We start from the raw sequence: 26,535 nt of genomic DNA on the forward strand, positions 1-26,535 counted from the left end.
CCCGGAGCCTGTGCTCCGCAACGGGAGGGGCCACAACAGTGAGAGGCCCGCGTACCGCAAAAAAAAAAAAAAAACAAACAAACAAAAAAAAAAAGAATATGTGTTCGGAAAATCCTGACTCTGCCTAAAACTAAAATTGATTTTACCCTGCCTCTCGCATATTAGTTTAGCTGGGCTTAGAATTCTAGGTTACTCAGCAACTGAAGACATTATTGTATCTAATAAGGCTTCTTGTTGTTGCTGATTATAAGTTTACTATTACTTCCTCTCTCTATACGTTTTTATTTCCCACAATCCGTCTGTGCTGTAATAATATCTCTTGGCCTTTGTTGTTTCTCAGTTTGTTTACAGCATGTCTGACTTTTACTATATCTTTAAATTTTTATTCTGCTCAATATTTTGTGCAATTTTTTTGCATTTTTTTTTTCCTGAAAACAACATTGAGAGGTTGCCTTATCAACACAAAGGCAAGGTTTCACTTGGAGAAAACCGCTTTTATCCTTGCTCGTTCCCTTCCTACTTCCTTCCCAGCAAGATTCAGCAGATATTTTGGGATTATAATACATCAAGCTTAAGGACAAAGACCACGTATGAGCTAAGGGTGACAAAGCAGAAAGATAAAAAGAACCCAGTCCGTGGTGGCATTTGCTGAGATGCTCTATCTACTCTGGATTACTGACACTTCACCTGATTATTGCATTTGATAACTAACTAACTATCCTAGCCAGTTTTTCCACCTATCCTGTTATGTTTAATTAATGTATCACAAATGACTTACACATATTGTGTCTTTTAAAGGTTACAATTCTATGAAATTGCTATTGTATGCATTTTACAGATGAGTAAACTAGGACTTAATTTAAAGTTAATGAAGCTTTATTTTCTAAAAAACTTGAATATTATTGGGAATATTGACATAACTGATTATATGAGAGATTAGTAGATGCTCAACAAACTTTTTTTTTGGTCAATTGCTTATGTATCTATGGTACTGAATAAGCACAAATGGCATTGAATAAACACAAACTCCAATGTGTGATATTCAGTCTATGGGTCTCACACACGCATACATACACACACAATATAAGTGCCACAACGTAGCCACAATATTGTGGCTTTGCACCCTTTTTACATTTCTTTCTTAGTAAAGTTTCCATCATCTATTTTCCATCCATGGTGTTTGTACTATGATATTTAATTCTATAGGATAGATATCCCCGGGTGACAGCCATGGGACATGATGTTGGCATTTGTGCTTCCTGGGTAGCATATTCTGAGGCAGATATCAAAATGTAGGAAGTTTATTAGGGAGTACAACACCCACGGGGAAAGAGGCCAGGCAGCAAAGGGCAGAGGAGGAAGTAGGACTGGGGAGAAGTGATAATAGTAATACCTCTGGATACCTCTAAAGCTGGGATAGATCTTTGGAGCTGTCCCAAATTGAGGTGAGAAGAGCAGTTCCTTCATACTTCTCAAATGACCAGGCTGCCCCAGGAAGGGGGTGTGGAGTTAGAAAGGAGGCTTTTTTTTTTTGGTTTTGGGGTTTTTTAAATATTTATTTATTTATTTGGTCGTGCAGGGTCTTAGTTGTGGCAGGTGGGCTCCTTAGTTGTGGCACGCAAACTCTTAGTTGCAGCATACGTGTAGGATCTTGTTCCCTGACCAGGGATCAAACCCGGGCCCTCTGCATTGGGAGTGTGGAGTCTTAGCCACAGCGCCACAAGGGAAGTCCCAGGAAGGAGGCTCCTTATAGCCAAGGGGAAAGGGCAGTGATCAGACATTTCCAGCAACTGGTGAAATACATCCTCTCATCCTGAAGGAGAACCTGGAGGGCACAGGACAGCATCCCCTCACAACATGTCCTCCCTGCTTATCATCCACCTTTCATAAATAGTTCCCTATCTTATTAGCTCATTGGATTATCTCTTAGTATTTGTCACAGTGGGAAAATTTGCTTGTTTAATTGTCTTTAAGCTATTACCTCTACTAGGTTTTAATGTCTGTGAGGTTAAAAATTGTGTCTGCCTTGTTTGCTTTTATATATAGAATGTAGAAGCCAGTCTACATGACACGTGGTAGACACTCAGTAAATGCTCCTTGAATCACTGATAATGTGTCAAGTCTACAACGAGCACTAAAATCACTATACTTAACATATAAGATATTAAATGAACCCTCTGAAGATGCCACTTAAGACCACAAAAATGTTCTCATTTTAAAGCCATTATCTGACACCAAGTATCATAAATGTTTATGAATAACACTGAATTCTGTAGAAATATACGTTCCTTTGATTTCTGTATTTCTTGAGGTCAGAATTGAAGATATAAATAGAGACTGACATCCTAATAAGTAGGTGGTACAAGGTATTTTTCTAATGCACTTAATTTGGATGAGCTTGTGAGTTCTTTATTCAAGTAGATGGATTTGATTGTAATAACCACCCAATGTGCCTGAGTCAACTTTTGAGAAGAGAAAATCTGCCCTTGTTGATAGCGTTATTACTCACAGCTGGAGTCTAACAAGGCTATCAACAGACCATGAGCTAGTTATTTCCAATTTTATGTGTTTCTCTTTATTAAATATAGTTGAGAATTTCAGGTTCTCTACATAACAGTACAGTACTGTTATGCATGTTTGAAATTACAGATGCCGAAATTTCTAATTTTCTATGGATTTTTTAAAAAATTGAACAAACAGGGCTTCCCTGGTGGTGCAGTGGTTGGGAGTCCGCCTGCCGATGCAGGGGACGCGGGTTCATGCCCCGGTCAGGGAGGATCCCACGTGCCGCGGAGCGGCTGGGCCCGTGAGCCGTGGCCGCTGCGCCTGCGCGTTCGGAGCCTGTGCTCCTCAACGGGAGAGGCCACGACAGTGAGAGGCCCGCGTACCGCAAAAAAAAAAAAAAAAAAAAAAATTGAACAAACAAATAACATATGTAATAATACTTTAATACTTTAAAATTTTCTGTATGTCATTGTTTTTCCTTCAAATTGATGCATATAAACTTATTTGATTCATTTTTAACCAGCGTTTCATTATGTCATTTAAAATTATAAGAAAATGTATTTTAGTTCTGGCAGCTTGGCACAAAATCAGTTAAGCTTCAGTACTTCATGTATCGGCTCCAATATTAATTCTAGGTAGAAAGCAATATCCTTACTTACAAGAGCATAAACTAATGCATGATTTCATAAGCCATATACACAATTTAAAACCTGCTATCAAATTCTTCACATCACTAGAAACAGAGTCAATCTATTTGAGGAACTAATGTTATTCTATCAGAAATATCTGTATACAAACACATTGTATATGCTTATTTTCTATATCGATTCAACATTATTTATCAACTTATAAAAGGATTGTGAATTATATTTACTGTTCAGTTTTATAGCTTTGGATTTATCGAGGATTACATACTGACAAATACTCTCTAGTACTGTATATTTTTATATGTTTAATTTCTATTCAGATTTTTCTCTGCCAAAATAAAATATATCACATCATGGTTTTATGTATTTCTACCATTAAAAATATATTAGAATAAGCTTGCTCTAAAAACCCATATGGATCTTTATTATTGACTTATTCTCTTTTTATATGCAAATTATTAACTTTTTAAATGAACATCTATTTGGATGCCTTCCAACTGGAGGTCTGTAAGCAAGCTACAGGGGAAATTGAGATTTCAGATAAAAGCATCAAACAAAACAGATACAGGGGATTATGGTTTGTGTGCCTTTACTCTGACATGCATTCAAAGAAAGAACTGGGGGTGGGGGGAATCTCATCACAAGAATAACAAAAAAAATGAGTCTAAAGGTCATAGCTTTGAGAATTAAGGAAGAAATCCATCTCTCTCCTGAAAGTAAAATGGGGATGTTGATGAACGAATGGATTAAAATGTCAAAGAACCTGTGAAGTCTTAGAAGATAAGGCCTGATAACAAGGTTAAAGCCAGATATCGTTTTGAAACAATGAAAAAAGGAGGAGTAATTTACAGCTAGTTTGGCCCTAAGCAATGTGTATAGCCTCTCAGAGACTGAATGGGGAAAATAGAAAAGACGAGAGAGAAGGTATGTGAAGAGTTCAGTGATAGTAGGTACTTGGCTAATACTAATCTCTTTCACCCTAAACTGATTTTTTTAAAATATCCTTACTAATGAAATAATTTTTTTCTCCTATGTTGAAATCTAGTTTTCATCTTTTTAGAATAGAAAGTAAAAGGTATCCTATGAACATAATTAAAATACATTTGGCTATAGATACAGTTTGATATATTTTCTCAAAACGAAATGTGCCCAAGGCCAGGCCAGGTCTGCAGACCTCAGTTGTAAGCATGATTCTCCTATTGGCCCAGACTGTTGTATCAGTACCTCCAGGCATACATCTTCCTTGTATATTTTTAAGTGCTTAAAAATCCTAGATCACCTCCTCCCACCCCAAGGAGACGTCTCATATTTCATTGCTCAGTTAGGTTCCATCTACCTTCCTAAAACATTTACTGGCAAGAGTAAAGTTTACTACAGTTGGCATATACTAGTGGTCCTCAAACTTTATGTTGAATTATAAACATCTGGAGGGCTTGTTAAACCCAAGGTTGCTAGGCCTCCACTCCTGAGCTTCTGATTCAGTAGATCTTGGATGGAGTTCTCAGGATATGCTGATGCTGCAGGCTTGGGGACGACTCACAGAGAATAGACGCTGGCTAACACATATCCACCTCCTGGGCCTGAGAATAAGGTGACCTTCCCCGAGCACATGGCCATGCAGTAGAGCATGAATGCTAGAGGTCTGCCTACACGGATGACACATGCTTGGGGTGGAATTGGTACTGACAAACAGCAATGTTTTTCCTCCCTCCCTCCCTCCCTTCTTCCCTCCTTCCCTCCCTCCCTCCCTTCCTATATGCACATCTCAAAGGTTCTTTTTGTTTACTTAGCTCCATTTAAACCAATCTAAGTGAATTGTACAAGCCTAAACTCAAAGCGTTGACTATCTGAGAAATAATTTTACTAAATCGCAAAGGTTTTTTAGGTAGTTGCAATTGGGTGCATAATTCCTGAGGAAAAGCCATCATTTTACAGATTTGCTATAACTCTTCCATTAAGCTCTGCATTACTTTTGTGGCAAATTCTTTGTTTGCCAGATCAAGAAAATCCTTCATTAAATGCTCCATTGTCATTCCAAATAATAGAATTGTGTTCCGTACTGCATATCTTTCTGTGAAAGCGTAAGGTATATAATTTGGCATTGGAAAATTGTACTCTGAAGAGAAGAAAGGAGAAATCTGTTTGCATTTTAAATGTGGTTTGTGATGTAATTTGATAAAACACTGCCATGAAGCCGTAAACTGCACTGTTACTGTGAGGCAAGGGAAGGGGCCATGAGCCTGTCCCATCAACAGGGGTCTAGCTGCCTGTCCAAGTTTGCCTGTTCCCAGCTGCCCTTCGGCATTGCTCAGGTTTAAATACCAAAGGTTGTGATTTTGACTCTTAGCGGGGCCAGGGTTTTCGGAACAGCAGCAAGATTCCAGGAATCTCTCGGTTATTTGATAGATTACCATGGAGGCGCGGTGGGTGGCTGGTGGGCGTGGGAGCCCTCCTCTGCCTTTCCCTCCTCCGCCTCTTCCTCCTCCGCCTCTTCCTCCTCCTGGCTTCCTGAGAGTGGTGGTCAGCAATTTCGCTCCAGGTGCTGCGCTCTAGTCCACACCCTCTTCTCACATCTGCAGGACATCTACCTGTTTGGTTGGAGTTCTGTGTTTCATAGAGACCAAGAGGCTGCCAGTAATCAGTGGTATCATATCAAAATTCACTTTACATCAGCTTTTTTTTTTTGCCTGTAATAACATATGCTTCACACTGTTTTGCATTTTGCTTTACTTAATAGAATATTGAGAGAGATCATATCAATATACAAAAGGCTGCCCTATTATATTTTAAGCATTAAAAAGCTTAATGGCTTTTTATTTAATCAGCTCCATATGATGATATTATGATGATGATCTTCATTTCCAATCATTCACTATTAACATAAAAATAACACTGTGCTACATGTCCACATGCATACAGCATTTCACACAACTGTGTGTGTATCTGTAGAACACATTCCTGGAAGTAGAATGGCTGGGTTGGAGTTTTAATGCATTTTTTATGTTAAATAGTTTTGCCAACATTTTTCCATGAATGAATCTCAGTTTCTTCACATTTTACCAACAGATTATTTTATCACACATAATCTTGCCAGTCTGAAGACGTGAGGAATAGCATCTGGATGTGTTTCTTTTCATTATACTTTTATTTTTGATAATTGTAGATTTATATGCAGCTGTAAGAAATAATACAGAGAGATCTATGTACCTTTTCCCCAATTTCCGCCAGTGGTATCATCTTTCAAAACTATGGTAGGGTATCACAACCAGGATATTGACATCAATACAATCAAAACAGAACTTTTCATCAAGACAAGGATCCCTGATCTGCCCTTAGCCACACCCACTTCTCTCCCCTCCTCCCTAGCCTTGATCCCAGCTATTCTATAATTTTGTCATGTCAATATGTTACAGAAATTGGAAAGGTTTTTCCTGAGTTTTGGGTGAAGATGAATAGCTTTCAGTGTTTAACAGATATTCTATATGCTTTTCTTTGAACTCTCTCCTTCCATATTTTATATCAAGTCAATTTGTACAGACTTGATATAACTTCATACAGTAAGAGACTTTTCCCTTGTTACAACATTTTCTGTGTAGGACATACTATTTGCTATACACTAATTGTATACTTATTGTGATTAAATTTATTATTCTGTGATCTCATAATCATACTTTGAAAACACTTCCCTACTTGGTAATTGAAAAAAAAATTTACATTTTTCTTCCAGTGTTTTCCAACGCTTTATGGCTTTTTTCTTTTTTTTACTAGTAAATCTGATTCTTTTTTAATTGTTCTTATTAGTAATAGTAGTAGTATAAGATGTGATTAAAGATCCCATCTCCAATTGTCTACCTGGTTGTCCTAAAAAAATTTAACTATGTGTTTTTAACCAGTAAGTATTATGACAGTATTTTTCAGGAAATTAAAAAACATCCTAGGACTTTCTTAAAGTATTATAGCATCATGAGGAATTAGTGGTTATCTTTTTTCTTCATAATTTTAATAAAGATGATTTCAACAATGACAGTATTGTTAATTTTGCACAGCAAATTTTAGCAAAAAATTAGAAACTACATTAATTATAATCTGAGGCCAGTTAATGTAACCTGTCAATTCATGTCTTGTGGAATGTTGATTATAACAAGATTGATTGGAGATCCAGTCACTTCATGGTGGATTCACTCTCGATCTTCCCCAGGGTCAGCCCCTTCAGGTCTCTGAACCAGATTCATGCGGTTTCAGGAGGGTGCCATTCATGGCATGAGTACAGCAGTACAAAACCTTTTTTTTAAGAAAAATAATTAAAAGCAGATAGTCTGCTAACTTTTAATACTTTGGCTGATTTAGCAGATGAACAGTTCTTCTTGTACTTATTTTTATTATACTTTATTCTTCATTTATGAATATGAGATTCCTCTTTTGGAAAGCATACATCAAAACTATATTTGCATGACATGAAAAATGGGTCATTCCCTCAAGCACATAAAGAGTTGCACTGTATTTTAGCCACACAGAAATACACCTTCCACCTATAGTTATATGCTAATCATAATATTTAATTGCAGAAATGTAGAGTCCCAGGTGAAAAGATGCCTAATCTGAATTCTTCCTAAAGTGCTTTTCTATTTTTTTCCAAACAAGTTGCCATTCTTCTGACTTTATCAGAGTAAACTATAAATAATGGAATCCCCTCCTCCGCCTCTTCCTCCTCCTGGCTTCCTGAGAGTGGTGGTCAGCAATTTCGCTCCAGGTGCTGCGCTCTAGTCCACACCCTCTTCTCACATCTGCAGGACATCTACCTGTTTGGTTGGAGTTCTGTGTTTCAGAGAGACCAAGAGGCTGCCAGTAATCAGTGGTATCATATCAAAATTCACTTTATATCAGCTTTTTTTTTTTTGCCTGTAATAACATATGCTTCACACTGTTTTGCATTTTGCTTTACTTAATAGAATATTGAGAGAGATCATATCAATATACAAAAGGCTGCCCTATTATATTTTAAGCATTAAAAAGCTTAATGGCTTTTTATTTAATCAGCTCCATATGATGATATTATGATGATGATCTTCATTTCCAATCATTCACTATTAACATAAAAATAACACTGTGCTACATGTCCACATGCATACAGCATTTCACACAACTGTGTGTGTATCTGTAGAACACATTCCTGGAAGTAGAATGGCTGGGTTGGAGTTTTAATGCATTTTTTATGTTAAATAGTTTTGCCAACATTTTTCCATGAATGAATCTCAGTTTCTTCACATTTTACCAACAGATTATTTTATCACACATAATCTTGCCAGTCTGAAGACGTGAGGAATAGCATCTGGATGTGTTTCTTTTCATTATACTTTTATTTTTGATAATTGTAGATTTATATGCAGCTGTAAGAAATAATACAGAGAGATCTATGTACCTTTTCCCCAATTTCCGCCAGTGGTATCATCTTTCAAAACTATGGTAGGGTATCACAACCAGGATATTGACATCAATACAATCAAAACAGAACTTTTCATCAAGACAAGGATCCCTGATCTGCCCTTAGCCACACCCACTTCTCTCCCCTCCTCCCTAGCCTTGATCCCAGCTATTCTATAATTTTGTCATGTCAATATGTTACAGAAATTGGAAAGGTTTTTCCTGAGTTTTGGGTGAAGATGAATAGCTTTCAGTGTTTAACAGATATTCTATATGCTTTTCTTTGAACTCTCTCCTTCCATATTTTATATCAAGTCAATTTGTACAGACTTGATATAACTTCATACAGTAAGAGACTTTTCCCTTGTTACAACATTTTCTGTGTAGGACATACTATTTGCTATACACTAATTGTATACTTATTGTGATTAAATTTATTATTCTGTGATCTCATAATCATACTTTGAAAACACTTCCCTACTTGGTAATTGAAAAAAAATATTTACATTTTTCTTCCAGTGTTTTCCAACGCTTTATGGCTTTTTTCTTTTTTTTACTAGTAAATCTGATTCTTTTTTAATTGTTCTTATTAGTAATAGTAGTAGTATAAGATGTGATTAAAGATCCCATCTCCAATTGTCTACCTGGTTGTCCTAAAAAAATTTAACTATGTGTTTTTAACCAGTAAGTATTATGACAGTATTTTTCAGGAAATTAAAAAACATCCTAGGACTTTCTTAAAGTATTATAGCATCATGAGGAATTAGTGGTTATCTTTTTTCTTCATAATTTTAATAAAGATGATTTCAACAATGACAGTATTGTTAATTTTGCACAGCAAATTTTAGCAAAAAATTAGAAACTACATTAATTATAATCTGAGGCCAGTTAATGTAACCTGTCAATTCATGTCTTGTGGAATGTTGATTATAACAAGATTGATTGGAGATCCAGTCACTTCATGGTGGATTCACTCTCGATCTTCCCCAGGGTCAGCCCCTTCAGGTCTCTGAACCAGATTCATGCGGTTTCAGGAGGGTGCCATTCATGGCATGAGTACAGCAGTACAAAACCTTTTTTTTAAGAAAAATAATTAAAAGCAGATAGTCTGCTAACTTTTAATACTTTGGCTGATTTAGCAGATGAACAGTTCTTCTTGTACTTATTTTTATTATACTTTATTCTTCATTTATGAATATGAGATTCCTCTTTTGGAAAGCATACATCAAAACTATATTTGCATGACATGAAAAATGGGTCATTCCTTCAAGCACATAAAGAGTTGCACTGTATTTTAGCCACACAGAAATACACCTTCCACCTATAGTTATATGCTAATCATAATATTTAATTGCAGAAATGTAGAGTCCCAGGTGAAAAGATGCCTAATCTGAATTCTTCCTAAAGTGCTTTTCTATTTTTTTCCAAACAAGTTGCCATTCTTCTGACTTTATCAGAGTAAACTATAATTAATGGAATCCCTGTTTTCTTTTAAAAGGAACTGTTGGACCTTCAACATGCCTACCATAAACTAAGCAGGCAGCACCAGGCAAAGGCGGCAGAAATGACCCACGTCAACAACCTCATGGATCAAAATGAGGCCGAAGTGAAGAAACTGAGATTTCAAGTAGAAGAACTAAAATGGGGACTCAACCAAAAAGAAAATAAGGTAACTTATAAGTGGAACATATGTCACGTAGATTCAAAATTGCATTTGATAGCATAGAAAAAGCATTTTCTTTTTCATTAGCATACGGCATTACTTGAGGTAAAAACTTCACATTTTTAAAAATTAAAATCAACAAAAAAGTGTAAGTGTAAGGAGAGGAAACTATTATGTAAACAATATGCTCATTTTTGTAGTGTTAGTAGTGCATTTTTTATGTGTGCCCTATAGCTTCAGATATGTTTTAGCTTGGTCGTGTGGGGAGGCATGGTACCATAGGTATCATTAAAACTTGGTGTTTTAAGTTTTAAGCTTTAATTCTATATATTATAGAAACATGATGTATGTTGTGATTACATGTTATGATATATATATTCTCCCCAGCACTCTCTGATGTTTAAAGGATGTAGGCATCTTGTTTTGTCGTGAAAGGTCAGCTTGCTAATGGTTTATGGCATGTTTAAGAATGGGATACCTTGACGGTACACCTGCAACAGGGAGGTGTGATTTCAGCTGCAATTACAAACAACAAAGAGATTTTTCTTGAAAGAAGCTGTCTCCACTGTCAGTGTGATAGCGTCTACCACCCCATGGCGGCAATTACTTCAGATGGGGTTCCAGGCACGGCATCTGCTTCTAGCGGACAACTTTTGAGGCAAAAATAATTACTTCCCTGGTTAGAGAGACTGTTTGCAGATAATGCCAAACAGTTGGAAATTTAAAAAAGAAAACGGAATTGGTTTGTTTTTCTTAATTTGTTTTTATTTTTATTTTTTTAACATCTTTATTGGAGTATAATTGCTTTACAATGGTGTGTTAGTTTCTGCTTTACAACAAAGTGAATCAGTTATACATATACATATGTTCCCACTACAAATAACTCAGTTTCATTTCTTTTTATGGCTGAGTAATATTCCATTGTATATATGTGCCACATCTTCTTTATCCATTCGTCTGTCGATGGACACTTAGGTTGCTTCCATGTCCTGGCTATTGTAAATAGAGCTGAAATGAACATTGTGATACATGACTCCTGGAATTGTTTTTCCAAGGGGTAATTCAGTAACAGAACACAGTCCACATTTTAAGATTTAATTTTTCATCAAAACTATTCCAGTCAAGCAAACCAGATTTTCTAATCTAATAACATCATATGAAAATAGAATTATTTGACCAGTGAGGCTCATACATCATCCCTGATCTTACTAGCGCTGACTTGTCTGTAGGCATTTCATCCTTGATGTCTCTTTTTATGAAGACATATATGTACTTTTTAATGGTGTGCATGGGTAGTGAGGCTGGACTGTGGAAGTGTAAGTCAGGAGAGGAATGTAGTAGGAAGGCTCAGGAGAGTGGTTTTGGGTTTTTATTTTCATCATAGCCATTATTCTTGTGAATAGTTTTGATATAAAAGCATTTGTTGCAAGTGGTGGTAAATAACCTTTGTGTTTGCCAATATAGGCTTTAAGAAATTGCTTGGGACTGAATCATCAGCAAGGAAAATGTGATAATACAGTTTTCCAGGGCTAATAAAGTACTAGTTCCCAAAGATCTGATTCAGCCATCTAATCATGTAATTTTAAAAACGGCTGTGGTCGGACTTCCCTGGTGGTGCAGTGGTTGAGAGCCCGCCTGCCGATGCAGGGGACGCGGGTTCGTGCCCCGGTCTGGGAGGATCCCACTTGCCGGGGAGCGGCTGGGCCCGTGAGCCATGGCCGCTGGGCCTGCGCGTGCGGAGCCTGTGCCCCGCAACGGGAGAGGCCCCGGCAGTGAGAGGCCCGCGCACCACAAAAAAACAAAACAAAAACAAAAATGGCTGTGGTCTTAAGAAGGATTCTGTTAGTGGCCCCTCCCTGTAGGAGAATCATTCTTCTCACATCATCAACATCAGGCTTGGCACACGTGAAGTTTGCTTTGCCTGACGATCAGAAGCTCTGAGTGTGACTTACCATCGGGGGCTTTATGAGCCCAAACAGGGCTCTGCCGTGACTCTTTTCCCATGTGTCTTTTCTGCCTTGTCTCATGTCATGAGGCCAGCAGGTGCAAAGCAGACATCATCCTCTCAGCGTGAATGTGAAGTGGTAAGGATATATGGAAGCAGAGCCTTTGCTGTGATAAGCCACTGACATTTTGGATTTGTTTGTTGCTATAGGAAAACTTAGCTAAAGCTGACTGGTATGGTCATTCAAACAAAAACAGCAGCATTTTAAAATTATATTACATTGGCTCCAGTGCCAGAAGTAGGTGGTGAGAAAACTTACTGGAGGTTAGAATGATGGCAACGCATTTTATGGAGTCTTGAAAGGTTTGGTACATTATATCCTATAATACCTTGGAAAGCTGATGATGGATAGAATGAGCTTGTGGTTTTTAGATGAACAGGTATGTAGCTAGTACTTCTTGTTTGCTATTGGTGTGTTTGACAAGTGCCTAAGAGAGACGAACTCAGAAAAGACTTGTCGAATTTTCAAAAAGATATGTAAGATAATACAGAAAGTTAAGTCGTTCTGTGACTGCCAGGGTCTGATTTTCATTTGCAAATGGTAATACATAAAACTGAGGATGGCTTTGAACAACAAACATCAATTAAGGTTAAGCTTAGGCAAGAACCCATTCAACAGTGTGGCCTTCAAGCCTGTTGTTAAAAGCTCTTAATTAATGTCATTTTGTGTAAATCCTTGAAGCTGAACAAAATGGCACAGGGAGAAGAGAATGAGATTGTGCGTCTCTCAGAACATCCCACAGATTCAAGGCAGCTGCTGGTCGCTCCAAGACAACAGAATGTCTCCCAGAGAACTGCAGATGGCCCACCTGACCTGTGGTATTTGCTGGAATCAAAAGAAAAAAGGACTTGTTTTTGTGAAAGATACACTGGCAAATGAGCTTCCAGCCTGGGATAAAATAGACTGATTTCTCAGGATTTGAAAGAACACTTCATTCCTCCAAACTTCTCGGACAAGGAGCTGGCTGGGCATGCTGTCAACACCTGAGAAGGAGTAACATCCAGAGCCATATTCAAATAAGGACATGGTGAATAATGCAAAAGGACCACCTAGAGAACAAAGACCATGCAGAACTACAGACTAGGCAACTATTATCAGGGAGGAGAACCCAGGCCAGATAAAGACCATGCAGAACTACAGACTAGGCAACTATTATCAGGGAGGAGAACCCAGGCCAGATAAAGATGCAGAACTACAGACTAGGCAACTATTATCAGGGAGGAGAACCCAGGCCAGCATTCCCCATGAGCAGAACAGGAGCTCCTTGAATCATCTGCAAAGTTAGATTTCATAAGTATTTTCTGTTTTCTTTTCTACATGGAAGTTTTCATTGCAGTTTTCCTGTCCTAGTTTCACTATAGCATATTGGGTGTGTGAGAGAGGAGTGTATAAATTACTTGCCTTTTGAGTACGTAGATTCTGGAGCAAGAGAAGGTGTATTGAGATCTGACGTAGATATGAGATCTTTGAGATCAAGGCTGTGATTGGAAGGTTGCTTGGGTAATTTCTCTTGGAGAAAGGGTGAAAATTTTTGAATGCTGAAGGAAGGAAAACAAATATTTGTGACCAGGAAGATGGGCTGTGTTGTATTGTATGTGAGAGCAGGAATGAGTGAAAGGGTATGTGTGTGTATTTTAATATTTGTTGCCCCATCTGTGGGAGGAATATAGTTCCCAAGCATAAATGGTGGGCATGGTCCTGTGAGGTCTTTGGCAAATGGAATTTGTGCAGCTTTGAAATAGAATCTTTTGGAACTATAATTCCATATGGATAAGTATTTGGACATATTTCATATCTGAAGGTTAAAAATAGATGCATTGAAATATATGTTCAAAACATAAAATAGTTCAGTGTTCTGCACCTCTACATCCAATCAGTTGATCACCGGAGAGGATTGATCCAAAGCACGATCAACTCATACGGGTATTGTAATCTGGATGATTTAATTGCAGTTGTCAGTCTTCAGTTTTTCTTTGATTAATGGTCATACGCTTTCTGGTGGCTGGGAATGAAAATATTTCTCATGGAAATAAGATTTTGCATTAGATAGCAGTCAACATTTCTATAATTTGACTTATCATAGAGAAGCAAAGGAAATTCTGTCAGTCTCACTGCTGAGCTTTTTAATTTCATAGTAACAAATTCTTCAAATTGCAATTAGTTTAAATTAATGTTTAATTGGAACTGTCAAATACAAAGTTCCCAACTCCCACAAGTCAACAAATTTTAAATAAATGAAAATGAAATATTAATCCTCTATACTGAAAAGAGAAATAGACACTTGGGGGCCCATAAGAGAAAACCCAGGGTCTGATTAAAGAAATTTGCAAATTAAAAAATTCTTTTTGGATGAGTTGCTTTTCTTTAAACAAACTTACCAAAAAAAAAAAAAAATTCTAATTTGATGTGTATTTGTTAGAAGTCAAACATTCTTTTCTCATCATTTCATTGAAGCCATTATGTGATGGCAAAATTTAACTGAGACTTCATTATTGTATTGCAGAACTAATTACATATATATCCACATTAAAATACCAAAATAACTTACCACTTTAATAAATATGGTGGGAAAAACAGTCTAATGAATAATATAATGATGCAATAACCAAAGTTGGTAGAGACGGAACAGATAGTACCGAAGAAGCAAGGAGTATAATATAAACAATTACTAAGACACGTGGGTGCTCCACACTGTACAACTAGTGTCAAGAAGACTGAAGGACTGAATGAGATAAGGCTTGCCAAGGAATATTTTAAATTTTGTAAAACAATATCATATCATATAAGGAAGGAAAAATTAAAAAAAATCAACTATCATAACACCATCGTATCATATTACTTCAGTGTATATTAACTTCTAATGCCTACGCAATTTTATGCAGAATTGCAGTCATCATTTGAAATAATATACTCGGCTTTACCAGTTACCATAATCAGTTTTCCTGCTGCTATGTAGTTTTCATACTTGGTATTTCAAGGGGTGGGACGATATTTATTTCCTTGGATATAAATTTATTTAATCAACCAAGCCTCCTTTACTGAAGGTTGTTTGGATGTTTTTTCTCAACATAACTCTACCATGACTACTTTCATGTACAGTTGACCCTTGAACAACATGGGTTTGAACTCTGTGGGTCCACTCAATATGAAGATTTTTTGATAGTAAATACTACTTTCTACCCAGTCCGTGGTTGGTTGAATCCGCACACATGTAGGGCCAACTCTAAGTTATAGGATGATTAACTTCTAAGCTGTTCAAGATTCAACTGTATAGACCTTTTTTCCCCATTGGAAAAAAAAGTTTTCTAAGTGGAATTATTGGGCTTAAAGGATATGAATATAATATGACTCTTGATATATTCAGAATTACTAATTTTCTTTGCTTCTCAGTGGTAGGTCAAATTGTGGAAACATTGGCTGTTATGCAAAATCTTAACTGCATCTTAACTGATGCAAAAGTAAGTTAAATCTCAAATGATTTGTTTATAAAGCTAAGAGTTTAATCACTCAGTTTGCTGAGTTGTTAATTGGATTTACTCTCAATTTCAGTTTCTTCCTTGTGTTAAATTCTTTTCCCTTAGTGTAGCTCAATACTTACTCTTATTTTCTCTATTTATATTTTAGTAATAGATTCTATTAGTAAGAGGACTTTAAAAATACTTAGTGACTATTTTGTGTTAAAAGAGTTGTAAATCAGGGCTCAAGTAGTTCTTAGCCCCTAGATGCCTACAATTCACAAACCAAGCAGCAGAGGGTGAGAGTTAGCCTATAGTAATTGACAAATAAAAGTCCTATGGTGAGGGAAAAAGAATCACCTAACTTTTAGATGACATTCCTGCTTTCAGAAATTCATGGATTTTTTTCATAAAACTGAAATTTGATATAAGTGCTCAGCACAATTGTAAGTCAAATATAGCTATAGATAATATATATTCCCAGTGTAAAGGTCAAAGTCTAATATGATTTTCTAACCTGTCTGTGCAATAAATACCCTTTGGAGTATTTTTTTTTTTAAGATATTTTAAAAAAATTTTATTTTATATTGGAGTATAGTTGAATAACAATGTTGTGTTAGGTTCCGGTGTACAGCAAAGTGATTCAGTTATACATATACATGTATCTATTCTTTTTCAAATTCTTTTCCCATTTAGGTTATTACAGAATATTGAGTAGAGTTGCCTATGCTAAACAGTAGGTCCTTGATGGTTATCTATTTTAAATATAGTGATCTGTATATGTCAATCCCAAACCCCCAATTTATCCCTCCCCCCCACCTTTCCCCTTTGGTAACCATAAGTTTGTTTTCTGAGGCTGTGAATCTGTTTCTGTTTTGTAAATAAGTTCATTTGCATCTTTTTTTTAGATTCTGCATATATTTGTCGGTCTGACTTACTTCACTTAGTATGATAATTTCTAGGTCCATACATGTTGCTACAAATGGCATTATTTCATTCTTTTTAATGGCTGAGTAATAGTCCAGTGTATAAATATACCACATCTTCTTTATCTATTCATCTGTCAATGGACATTTAGGTCTTCCATGTCTTGGCTATTGTAAATAGCACTGCAGTAAACATTGGGGTGCATGTATCCTTTTGAACAATGGTTTTTCTCTGGATATATGCCCAGGAGTGGGATTGCTGGATCATATGGTAGCTCTATTCTTAGTTTTTTAAGGAACCTCCATACTGTTCTCCATAGTGGTTGTACCAATTTACATTCCCACCAACTGTGTAGGAGGGTTCCCTTTTCTCCACACCCTCTCCTGCACTTATTGTTTATAGACTTTGTTGATGGCCATTCTGACTGGTGTGAGGTGATATCTTATTGTAGTTTTGATTAGCATTTCTCTAAAAATTAGTGATGTTGAGCATCTTTTCATGTGCCTTTTGGCCATCTCTATGTCTTGGGAGAAATGTCTATTTAGGTCTTCTGAGCATCTTTTGATTGTGTTGTAAAAATACTAATACTCAAGCCTCATCTCCAGTAGCCGAGTCAATTTTTATGGGTGGAGCCTGTGCATGAGCATTTTTTAAAAGCTTCTCAAATGATTCTAATGTCTAGTGAAATATCAGAACCACTGGTCTAATGAGAAAAGGCTGCCACCATTGAGACAAATTCATAACTTTGGTCCCCACTGAACACACGTGTTTACTGTAACAGATTTTACTAGTAGAGCATGAATGAAATGGCTTGCTACAGAAATGAGGCTCTTAGTCCATTGTAGTCTACCTGTAGCATTGTAATGTGCAAAACAAATTGATATGTCTTCTAGTTTTGAGAGAAATTCAAAAGATAAAAAATCACTTAAACAGATGGAAAGAATAGGTACTATTGAGCACTGTAAGTTCACTCTCAAACTGCTCGTGTTTTGCTAAATGCATCGTCTGTGTGGCTTCACGCTTAGCAATTATCACCTTATTACTGCTTAGCTAATTCTGGCCTCACATTTTAATGCTTCTGGTGTCAAAAAGGTGAATCTTTTCAAAAGTCTGATATCATCAGCAGTGATGAATGTGAGAGACACTTTGTTTAAACCTACAGAACATTAATTATCTAAATTAACAGCTGATTTTTAAGCAAGCCTTTATTTGGAAGGACACAGGAATTCTTTCCCAGCCCGAAATATATTTTGGTGAAATCTCATTAATTTACACCCTGCTCATTTTAAGATTGTGAGAATAGTGATAGACTGAAATTCACATTTATCTATGGTAAAGATCTGGTAAGTGTTTCAGGTTAAGATTTTAAAAAAATAATAAAGAGGCCAGCTTCAGGTTCACATGGGGACACAAGCGGTAACCACAGACCCAGGATCTGAACTGAACTGTAAAAACCAGCCCAGTTCATTTAATATTAATTACTTCCTAACCTCTGTGTTAGATGTTAGAATATACTTGAGTGAGTTCTTCCCAAGAAGAAGTTTACAGTGTGGCTGGGGGTAGTCCAACATAAATGTCTGAAGTTAAATATAGCAAAATAAATGTCAAGATGGTGGTTTTTACAGGATGCAGCAGAAACAGGTGGCCATGTTTCTTTTCCTTCCGGTGCTTAAGGGCTATTTGTAATTATGCGTTTAATTATTTGTTGTCTGACACCCCAACTGGAATATATGGGCAAGGACCAGCACGGTCTGTGCCTCTAACTGGGCCAGCATCAGTGGAGCGGTCTCAGGTGCCCCTAAAATCAAGACATCATAGCACTACAACATGAACAGAGGTCTTGCATCCTTGTCCCTGTATACAGCTAATTTAAATCCTTCTAATAATTTTGCTCCACTTTCTGTGGATAATTTGAAGGGTACCATTTCCTGCAATCATTCTTCATGATCTTGCTCTTCCTTCACTTTACCAACCACCTAAATTGTCTCTGATGGAGTTCAGAACAGGCCACCCTAGAATGTGCCACTCTGGCATGTGGATTATTTTGAGCTGAAAACAATCAAGGCCCATAAGACTCAGGAAGAACCTTTGAACTCCACTTACAGTCTAAAAGAATTTGCTGTCTAAAAGAATTTAAGATAGCTTCTTTCTGGGCCAGGCCTCCCAGCACCATAGATAACTATAGTAGAGTGTGGGGTGTGGTCGATGGAGAGGAACCTAGCCAAGTCCCTTTGAACAAGGTCCTTTCTGTGTCCCATTGTCTTTGTATGGCCCAGCAAACATTTGTTTACCAAATATTAACTCTTTTTCTTCCTGTCAATTGCCGTACTTCCCCCTGAAGCCTTAGACCCCTACCTCCTTCTCCTTAGTCCAGAATAATATATGCCTCACCTTGTCTTGCTGTCTTTGGAATTCTTCATACTCAGTGGATTCTCACTGTGCATGTAATAAGTTGCTTTTTCTCCTGTTAACTACTTTATATTATTTTAATTGCCAACCAAAAGAACTAGAAGGGAAAAGAGGGGAAATTCTGCTCCCCTTCAGAACTTGATAAACCAAACCCTTCATGTGTGCTATATTCTAAGCTAAAACGTTTATGAATTGTGTGTGGGTAGAAAGTGTAGCCTGAGATAGGAACTCAGTAAAATCAAGATGTTTTAAGCACAGGTTATATGGTAGGGTTTAGAGCATGGTCATTTGTTAGTTTTTTCCTCTCCTCTTAACTCTAGGCAACATTTTTGGACCACAATCCCTAACCTTTATATATATATATATATATTTTTTTTTTCTTCTTTTGAACAATATCTGATAGTTTATTCCCTTTCCTCATCCAGTTCTATCATTTCCATTCATATTTATGCTCTGAAAAATGGAAGTGAAATAAACCTCATTAGAAAAAAATGCCAATGAACAACACAGGAAAGAATAATCTCTTTTTCTCTAGGTGCTGAGTGCTGAGTTAATCGCACTTTTCTCTTTGATGCTGAGAGTTGAGTTAATCGCACTTCTCAGCACCATTCATTCTTCAGGCAAATCTATTCTCTTTATTTATTTATTCCCTTTTAAACTGACATCCCACTCCCATCCCCCTCTCTCTCCATTTGAATGAGATATTTGTGTATCCCTTTGTTCAACTGTGTTTTTGCATATTAATGTCCTTTGTGCTGTATGTACGTGTTTTAATTTGTTAACCCTGTTCCTGGTCCATCTCCCAGCGAGATTCACACAGATCCACGAGGGGATAGGTGCAGGTTATTGATTGCAGGATTGTTCCTGGGGGCTGAGAGATGGAGCATCTGGGCCTTTGGTCATGGGGTGAGTGGACGGATCATATCTGTGGATGGGCACCATGGGGTACCTGCTCTACAGCAGATTACACAAACCCGGCACAATGTGAGGGATCTTAAAAGTCATGCTAAGTGAAAGGAGAGATGCAGGTGATTTTATAAAAAGTAATATCTTTCTGATGTGTGACTGTGATTGAGCAGTGTTAGAAAAGGCAAGTGAAAGTATAAATTCAATCTAGTTTCTGAGTATTTGACAGAATGTATAGTATAGTGGGCAACATAAGGGATTGGAGTCAGAACTGGAAATAAACTCTGATGTATGCATTTATGAGTGGTGTGATCCTGGGCTAATCAATTAGCCTCGCTGGAATACCCTTTCCTCATCTGTAAAATGAACAATAATGTATGGGATTACATAAATTCGACCGCTGAAGTGTGTGTAGTTGATTTAATGCAACCTTTGAGGAGAGTAAAGAAACACCTTATCTTAAAGTGTGAAAAATTCTGAATAATTAATCTACCTAGGTCTCAGATCAAATATTCAGGGTTTAATTTAATCTTATGTAACAGTGTTTAATTGAATGTTCCAGTATTTAACATATTACGTTATAATATTTAGTCTTTATTATAAACTTCTAAACATCAGTCATTGTAGTAATTTATTAACATAAATATTCTCATATAAGTCTTCCTATAACCCTGAAATTAGATACTGTAATTACAGCAATTATAGGAACTTGAGGTTTGAGTCAGTAAATGACATGACCACGGTCACACATGGGAGAGGAAGAGATAAGATACCAACTCAAGCACGGACATATATGTTAAAAATATATCTTCTGGTTTTATACACTGTCGTCTCCATTGCATAGTGATGACAATACTTACCTGGATCCAACTGTTGTTCTCTGCAAATGAACATTTAAAGAAAAGGTTTTATTTAGGATCTTGGCTTCCATATTGGATTACAAACATTTTGATAAAAGATTAGTGTTTTAAGTTTCTGATGGGTCATTTCAAAGAGAACATTCAGGGACAATTATTTTTCTGCTCTAATCAGAATATTCTTTTCATGAAAAAAATCATAATTGAGCTTAATGGTAAAGCATTTCAAATAATGTTCCAGTAAGATAAAAATAAAACAAGGGACATTTTATTGTGTCAAAGGAAATAAAAATCTTTCTCAAAATTTTCTTATATGGAATATATAATGAGAAAGAGTGACATCTTTAGGGTATTAATATTGTGTTGTAAAAAAAAAAAAGTCGAGTGGAATTATACTTTTAGATTTACATGCTTTTTAACTTTCTAAAATAATCATGATATTTGAACTTCTGTCTTTTTTGAAGATTTGTCAGGTAGGTCATTTATTACAAGACATTTCAGTTACCTAACTAATATGAAAAATTAATTTTTTTTAGGGTTGCTCAACTGGAATTATTTTAAAAAATATGACTACTTGTATTTAAACACTCAGAACTCTAAGGCTATGAAATTCTTATGAGTCATTTTCCCTTCATGCTATAATAAATTAAGAACTTTTGAAGTTTAAAAAGATATATATGCAAGATCTCTAGCTATTCATTTGTGTGGTTCTGCTGTAGTTGGAAAATCAGATGATAAAATATAAACTGCACACAATTAGACATATTTAAATTTGTAATTTGATGCATTTCACACTCAATGAGTATAAATGCAAGACTAAAATTTATGTTGGCACAAATAATGAAGAAATATTCAACAAAGAGTTCTGTTTTTCCTTTCATGGAGGAAAAATAGTGTTTTTTTGATTGGAGATGAATAAATATAGTCATCTCCTAAAGATATAAGATTTATGTTCTTACTATATCTTCACATATTATTGCTTTAATTAGCAGAAAATATTTTATTTTTGGTTAAAGTTATAGATTAAAAAAACCCACCAGATTCTGGTGGGCTTTTTTGTGTTGTTGTTGTTGTTGTTTGTTTCAAGTATTTACCTGAATAGTTTAAGAAAGCGAAAAGTATAGTTCTGTCACTTCTCGGTAATTGCACATTTGATTGGAATCAATCACTTTTTGAGAGTTAAATTAGTGCATTGAATGACTGAATTGTATGTTCCAGAGGTGATAATCCTATTTCAGAATACAATGGCCCAGGACTCTATTAACAGTAGAAGGGTAGAGCAGAGTAAGAAATGAGATCCAGAACTTGATCTAGAGGCTGGGATGGAGGGAAGCCAGAGCCAGGATGTCAACTCTAGATTGAAACCCTTTTGGTAAGAAGTCTACATCAGAGAAATCCAAAATGGGTGTTCTAGGCATGATTCTGAAGAATCCAGGGGTAGTCTTTGAAGGTGGTGTATTGTACAATCATCAGCATCCATCATAAAATGCACTTGCAGTCATTCGGATGGAGTTCTAAGGAAGAACTCTTGTTCTGAAGGAGAAGACTGTAGTGATTCAATCAGGGTCTCAGGTGACAGGATCTTGGTGCTGCCCCAGCCTGGCGGAGGGGCAATGCAGTCGGTGTGTAGCTGTTCCTCTCACCTTCCCCCTCAGTCTATCTTGGTCTCTGGGGTGCAGGCGACTGCCTCAGCCTCCTTCCTGTGTTCTAGGATTCTCCCAGTGAAGCCTTGTCCATGAGTAGTTGCTTGTTGTTCTTTCTGTGATGGGGAGTGAAGTCAAAAGCAACCTCTGTCACCATCTTGGCAATGTCACTCCTCTATTCTTTTGGACTCTATTACTGAGTACAGTATCCCAAATGAAAACTTTCAGTACTTTGCACTCTCAGTTCCTCAAATTCTTCTTTTCCAATTATCTTGTCCTTCTCGACTTTACCAACCTACTCCCAAGGTCACACTGCAGATATTATCTTCACCAATTACTAGACTTTCTTCAGGGTCTCAAACTCTCCAAACATACTCTTATCTTTCCAGTTTACTTTCTTCAGTACCAAGTACTACAAAACTTCAACCCCCTGGGGCATATAATCTATTGATCATACTGCTTTTTCACTGTCACTTATCCACTTCCATTTCTCATTTCCCTCCTTGTCCATAAATGTGATGTCTCTACATTATAATCCCTTCACTGCATATACCTTAATTTCCTTGCCCCCATATCCTTTGTAGACATTCACTTGTAAAACTCAAGCTCTGCTTCATCATTAAATGCAACCTTCTGCTTCATCAGCTGCGCATGTGGCACTAAAGAACCTAGCGCTATGGTAACAGGTCTTGGTTTACATTTGTGATCACTAGTCTCAAGTAGCATCTTAGCATTCCAGCATTAACTTTTCTAAATGACTGTTTCACTTCCTATCTCTATTCTAATCCCTCCTCACTTCTCCGTACTCTCAGATGATAATCTTTCTCCTGAATTTACTGAGAAACAAAAACAAACAGGAATGTGGAATACAGAATATTTACACACTCTCACCATCACATCTACCAAATTAGCTATATCAGTTGGAACCATTATATTCTGCTTACATATCTGATACTATGGATGAAATTTCTCAGTTCCTATCTGTGGTCAGCCTATATATATAAAACATACACAAGTATATATATATTCATGTGTATATACACATACATGTATATTTAAAGATTTTATATATAAAGCCTTGTAAATGAACTGACTTCCTTTAAGTACACATTCCATTTTTGCTATTATTAAACTCCCTTTACAGTTAAAAAAAAAAAAAAAAAAACCCTGAAAGAAATATATTAACTTCTTCACAACCTTCATTCTGTTTCTAATCACAGCAGTGATACTTCTGACCACTGCCTCTTTACCAATGGAAAAGTTCTCTAGGCCACAAATGTGCTCCGTAGTTTTAAAGCCAGTGCTCTATTCTTGGGCTTCATCTTTCTCAAAATATCATAATAATTTGACACAGTCCCATTCTTAAAGTAACGTACTCTCTAGGCGTCTAGAAAAATCAGTGTTTCTTGGGTTTCACCTTCTTCTGCCCTTCTTGATCTCAATCTTGATTTCTCTTCACGTCTTCAGTTCTATATGTGTGAGTGTCTTATCCTTTCATTTATTCTGTGCCAACCTACACTCACTCCAAAGGTGGTATCTTCAAACCTCATGGCTTTAGATGCCATCTATATGCTGACAACTCTCAACTTTATATCTTTAAACCCACTTCTCTAGCTGTTCCATTACTCAGGCAAAACAATTAATCATTTTTAACTCCTCTCTTTCTCACTTATTCCGTATTAAATCAATCCTCACATTCTTTAAGTCCTGTATTCCTAACATATCACAAAATGACCACTTATCACCACCCTCATGACTGCCAGCCTTGCTCAAGATGACATTATGTTTTGTCTGTTGGACACTAATGCAAGATGTTAAGAATAAATAGGGGAAAGTGGGGTGGGGATGTGTGTGGGGCAGGCATAGGGACTACATGAGGACTCTTTACTTTCCTCTCAATTTTTATGTAAATCTAAAACTGCTCTAGAAAATAAAGTCTATTAAAATCCCTAAAAATCTTACATGCTAAAAGTCTATTAAGTCTGTAGTCAGTTAAACGTTTCTAGTGGTATAACATTTAACTTCAGTATCTATACTACTGAACAAATTGCATTTCCTTTTAATTACTAAGTAAACAGAATTAAATACTTCATAGCATATTGTCTGTTAGCAGAATATGGTCTTCTTTGGAAAAAACCCTCGGTTTAAATGCAGTGTCTTCAAAAGGAGAAATATAATTGCCTTCCTAACTTTAGGAGAAGTAGGGCTGTCTTTTATGCAAGTACAGTGACTATAGTGGTATCCTATAGTGATGGCAATTTTTCACAAAATTCTCTGAATAACAAAAAGTAACCAAACAGCCCAGGACATTCTGTATCGTAGTCTTTAGCTAATGCAACATTTCTTTGATGTTTACAGTTTATTTTTAAAACTAGAAGTCTCTGTTACACAAAATATCTATTGGCATTTTAATGTAGAATATTTAAGGTATTAATAGTTAAATCAGTTTATGTTTATCCAAACTGAGGAGAAATTGGAACTCCAAGGAGTTGCATGATCTTTATTTCACGAAGTAGCTGTAGAAAGTCTTACATTGGCCTATCTACATGGGATGTATTCACTTGATGACCTAGGTATGACGAGCAAAATGGACGTGTTGAGGGAAAAACAAAAAGGCAGTAAATACCTTGTTGGATGACCAATAGCATTCAGGAATTTTTCCAGTACATTTCCCACTTCATTAATTTATATGCATTCAGGGCATGTCGGTTTGCTTTCATTTATTTGCTTACCTAATAGTTCTTTATCAGGAGGCTAAGCGTGCTGGAACTTGCACACTATTAGTGGAAGAAATCTCCACTGTTTACAGATATTCTTAGATGAACTGGACAGCAGCATTCTAAGCTGGTAGCTTTTAAAGCATGTATTGCTGTGTGATATTCTAAATATGAGAAGCCGCCATTCTCCACCAGGTTGGATAATGTGCTTCCTCATTTATATATATAACCTATACACACGGAGGTTTGAGTCAGATATTTGAGAATATTTTTCATACTGTTTCTAGAAACTTCTAGCCAAATGCAAAGTAAACCAATCATGTTTGAACTCATCCAACCTAGAAAGTACTTCACTGGGAAAACATTCTTTAAACCAGCAGTTCTCAACTCTGAAGGTCCTAGACAATTTTTCTGGAGGTCTGTGAGGTCAAAACTGCTTTCATAATAACTTAAAGATGTGTTTCACCCTTTTTACTATATTGACTATGTTTTGATAGTGCAAAATAAATGGCAGGTAAATCTGTTTACAGTTGGTTCTAGTGACTCAGATGGTGGGCAGTGATTATGTTCAAAGAAAGGTGCAAGGAAATATTTTGAAATTTTGGAATCTGAACGTTAGTAAAAAAAAATGCTTACTACCATCTCATTGGTTTTCATATGTACAGAATTATAATTCTGTTTTAAGAAATGTGCCCTACATATCTGTTTTCCATCTTTATTCCATCAGCACTAAGTCTCCTTTGACTTTCATAATATTACTAAGGCTACGATGGCAGTGATACATTGCAATTAAAGTGTGCCAGCTTTATTCTACTTACTATTTAGGGGAAGAAATATTTTCTTCATATTTTAATACTGTATAAATTTTGTAAATCATGACTACATTTCCATTTACTTATTCCTTGCTGTTATTTAAAATAGATTTTTCCCTATCATCACTGTTAAGCTGAGTTGATCATAAACATTTTCCACTAGGAAATATGTAAAACAAAATACTTAAATATTTTTCTGTATTTTAAAACACTTATCCTACTGTCATTAACTTTTTTTCTTATATTAAGCAATCCAGCTACTGCTATAACCTTAGATTATTTTAGATAACAGTCATCAAAATTATTCAGAGGAAATTAATCAAAGTTTCTTGGTGAAGAGATTTCTGGAATGATATGGCTGTTGGTTCAGTTACAAAATAACCAAGATTATAATAGACAGTTGCAGAAGTTTGGAACTCAGAAGCTTAAATATAATTCAACAAATAACGAGGTGTCCATTTCTGTTTCAGAAACATTTTTAGAAACATTGCACTTTTGGAATCTCTTCTAGTTCTTTGAAACTTCCATAAGAAGTGGCCGATAACCATGTTTATAGGTTATGTATGC

General features: G+C 36.3%; 1 protein-coding gene across 1 annotated transcript in view; it reads left to right on the forward strand.

The window, feature by feature from the left end:
• CCDC102B (coiled-coil domain containing 102B) overlaps positions 1 to 26,535 on the forward strand; it is a 179,388-nt gene that overhangs the window by 141,801 nt on the left and 11,052 nt on the right. The window contains exon 6 of the mRNA XM_024133904.1: positions 10,072 to 10,242. Within this exon, the coding sequence (XP_023989672.1) occupies positions 10,072 to 10,242 (171 nt within the window). The remainder of the gene's footprint in view (positions 1 to 10,071; positions 10,243 to 26,535) is intronic.

The sequence above is a fragment of the Physeter macrocephalus genome, chromosome 19, assembly GCF_002837175.3.
Source record: "Physeter macrocephalus isolate SW-GA chromosome 19, ASM283717v5, whole genome shotgun sequence".
In the NCBI taxonomy this organism is placed as follows: domain Eukaryota; kingdom Metazoa; phylum Chordata; class Mammalia; order Artiodactyla; family Physeteridae; genus Physeter; species Physeter macrocephalus.